Source organism: Antrostomus carolinensis, unplaced genomic scaffold (genome assembly GCF_000700745.2).
Source record: "Antrostomus carolinensis isolate BGI_N321 unplaced genomic scaffold, ASM70074v2 scaffold8552, whole genome shotgun sequence".
NCBI classification, from domain to species: Eukaryota; Metazoa; Chordata; class Aves; order Caprimulgiformes; family Caprimulgidae; genus Antrostomus; species Antrostomus carolinensis.
In genome coordinates this window covers 27491-31087 of record NW_010301536.1, presented here as the reverse complement: position 1 = coordinate 31087, position 3597 = coordinate 27491, and the positions used below count along the sequence as shown (strand labels likewise).

General features: G+C 38.3%; 1 protein-coding gene across 1 annotated transcript in view; it reads left to right on the top strand.

Annotated features, from left to right (window-relative positions):
- The window catches only part of CHST10 (carbohydrate sulfotransferase 10), a 10860-nt gene extending 7794 nt beyond the window's left edge, over nucleotides 1-3066 (top strand). Inside the window, exons 4-5 of the mRNA XM_010163491.2 lie at nucleotides 315-420; nucleotides 1611-3066. Of these exons, the coding sequence (XP_010161793.1) occupies nucleotides 315-420; nucleotides 1611-2148 (644 nt within the window). The 3' untranslated portion in view covers nucleotides 2149-3066. The remainder of the gene's footprint in view (nucleotides 1-314; nucleotides 421-1610) is intronic.
- The last annotated feature ends 531 nt before the right edge of the window (nucleotides 3067-3597 follow it).

The window sequence follows — 3597 nt, the reverse complement described above, 5'->3', positions numbered from 1 at the left end:
CACTGAGGTGGGGAGTTACAGTCTTAGACTTAAAGGCTGATGAAATTTGTGTAATGTGCTTTTCTGACGTGTTTTGAGGCCATTTGATCTTGGACCTTGGTATCACGTACCCTAAACGCTTCTAACAGTTTTCAGCTTCACAGACAGAATCTCTCATAATTTAGCAGTTTTAAACATAGTAACCATAAATGCTAAAAATACAGAAAAAAGAAAGATAAAACAAAAAGCTGTCAGCCAACAGCACACATGCTTGCTTGTGCTCAATTTATTTTCCCTTGAAAGATTCACTCACTCTCTCTTTTTGATTTGTCTAGGAGCATTTTCTTCCATAGAAGAGATCCCAGAAAATATTGTACATGATCATGAGAAGAATGGCCTTCCACGCTTGTCCTCCTTCAGTGACTCTGAAATTAAAAAACGGTAAGAGCTGGCTTTCCAGGGGTGTGGGAGGGGCTTGGAATCAGTGGAGTTTGTTGCATCCGGTGGTACAAATGCATTTATCACAGCTGTGCCTGGGAAAATGAGGTCACTTGATTGTGTTGATAGTGTGCAAAAGAAAATAGTGTCACCATGTTCTTCGGAACGTGGATCCGTACTCCCTCCCTGTGAACAGCCCTACATAGAAAGTAGCTGTTCACCTGGGGAATGAGCCATAGCTGGGGTATTTGAAGTTGAATGCTGTTATGATTTGGGTTGTTGCAGTCAGACAACCACAGAAGTTGTGCTGGAAATGCATAACGTGGGTTTAGTTGGGATTTCTGAAATAAAGTAGCAGAGAGTTTAGATGTAGAGAGAGGGATGGTGTGGATCTGTTGATCTAGTTTGATGACCCCTAGCCCTCCCTGGTTAGGAGTAAGCAAGGAGAACCTAAAGACTGATCCAATTGCCTGTTGAGACTTGAAAGAGTCCATCCACTTATTTCAGTGGAGATTGGGCTCTAAATCTCCTTTCTCAGCTATTTACTGAAATAAACTTTGTTTTCAATTTATACTTCCTAAAGATAATCTCTGACTACAGAATATTACAGCTCAGTGGTATCACAACAAAATGTGAAATTCTGTTGAAAACTATGGTTTCATGAAAATAATGTTCTCGGACATTATTGATAGCATGACAAAACATCAAATAAAATACCAGAATTTTATATTTTTTTTTACTTAAGCAGTAATTTGTCTGACTACCTGCCAGTGAAAAATGGAGCCCTCTATGCATTTAGCTGCACCGAGCCACTTTTTCCATGTCTTTGTGTATTTTGCTTCTCGAACTTAATTGCATGGCATTAAAGATATTTTTGACTCAGAGCCTTCAACATCTTTCATCTTCTGTTTATATGGAGTGAGACAAACTAACCTCCTCCATTGAATAAAATGTGAAAACTAGGATGAACTATTTCCACTTTGTACTATACACAAAAACTGTTAGTAAAAAGACAGAAATTGTATTTCTAGTCCTATTGATTATCGTATTGATAGACTATGCAAGTGGCATAAGATTGATACTTTGGTCAGTTTATGTACATTTTGTAAGTCTTTGCTAAGCAAACTTTAAACACTTCGCTAAACACTTTCCTTCATTATTTAATTTCTTATTTTTTTCCTTCCTCTGTTTAGACTGAATTTATACTTCAAGTTTTTTATTGTTAGAGATCCATTTGAAAGACTTATTTCTGCATTTAAAGACAAGTTTGTGCACAATCCTCGTTTTGAACCTTGGTATCGGCATGAAATTGCTCCTGGCATCATTCGGAAATATAGAAAGAATCGCACAGAGACCAAAGGGCTGCAGTTCGAGGATTTTGTGCGTTACCTGGGTGACCCTAATCACCGATGGCTGGATGTTCAGTTTGGTGACCACATAATTCATTGGGTAACATATGTGGAACTCTGTGCCCCCTGTGAAATCACCTATAGTGTGATCGGACACCATGAAACCCTGGAGGATGATGCTCCATATATCTTGAAAGCAGCCGGCATAGACCATCTGGTATCATACCCCACGATTCCACCAGGCATCACAGTGTACAACAAAACAAAAGTAGAGCGGTATTTTTCAGGAATTAGCAAGAGAGACATAAGACGCCTCTACATGCGGTTTGAAGGCGATTTTAAACTCTTTGGTTATCGGGAGCCAGATTTCTTGCTTAACTGACACCTAAGATAAGCTCTGGAAAAGTGTCTCATGGATTAATCTAAACCTGCGTGAATACCAGCTGCAACACTGACAGAGCTGAGAATGCCCATTTGTTTTCTAGCTTTTTGATGTTGCTCCATTTTCCAGTGAAATATTTGTCATATGAACAAGTAGGGGCTTAAAGATGTTGTTTACTGACCATATTTTCAATATGTGACATTACAGTCTGTTAGGAATGAAGTCTCTGTTATCTGAAATACAGAATTCCATTTCTCCCCTCTTCCCTTCAGGAAAAAGGAGGGAGAATGAATGGGCTATGATCTTCCCCTCCCTCTCCCAGACAGGATGCCATTTTTAAAACGTTGTGAAGTTTTCATGGCAGTTTCACTGTAGGTTAACTCAGACATGTGGGTGAACTTCATGATTCATGCCCATGAGAAAGATATGTAGTCTCCCATGAACTTTGAAAATGAGAGGCCAGTACAGGACTAAAAATTGATTAAATGCTTGACAAGTAAAATCATCTAGGCTGCTATAATAATAGTAATGCTGATCTAATCCCATTTTTGTCACAAAATGAACCTAATTAGACAGAAGCTTTAGATGTGTTTAAAAAGGGACTGGTTCCAGAATCCAATTGTCTTTGTACTTGTGTCAAGTGTTTACTTACTACTGATCTATTGAGCCTCATAATTCTACTTTTGATTTTCAAAATATTATTTAACTCCTGGCTATGTAAGTTATCTGAGAACACTAGATGCAAATGGAGCATAGAAGAAGTATGAAACTGCTAGGGAAACTTTAAGGAAATTAATTTAAAGTAAAATATTAATTGTATTTGTGAGAACACATATAGAAGTCATGAGATGCTCTCTAAATATCACAGAATTTAACTTGTTTTGTCTTCTAACAGTTAAGAGTAATAAAGAAGCCACAAAGCAGAATGTCACATAAAAGTTGCTAGAGTTACTTGGATTAACAGTCTGCCTTTTTCTTATATCCAGCCTTGGTCAATGTTCAGTACCTCAGAGAACAGAAAATTTACACCCCCCTGAAAATCCATCTCCCTACTGCTAAAGGAGACAGGATGAATATCTGATTTTTCCAGTGATTCACTGCCATGGTGTCCTAGCTCAAAAATGCCCAACATTTGTGTTACCAATGGGGTGAGTTGATGACTTGCCAGGCATATCAATGTCACTTACATTTGTATACTCACTGTATGCATTAAAAAAAGAAAAACAGAACTGAATGGATGCAGCCATCATATTTGCCTGTGCTTGCATTGTGTCTCATAAAGAGCAGTCTCTTTTTTGACTTCACCAGCAATAAAAATCAGTGCTACCACCTCATCCCGCAGGCCATGGGAGAGAGAGAGACCATGTGTCTGATACAGAGGAATTGCTCTGTCACACTGAGCGTGTGAACTGGGTTTTTTTAAAATCTTGGTCCTTAAAGATTAATTTT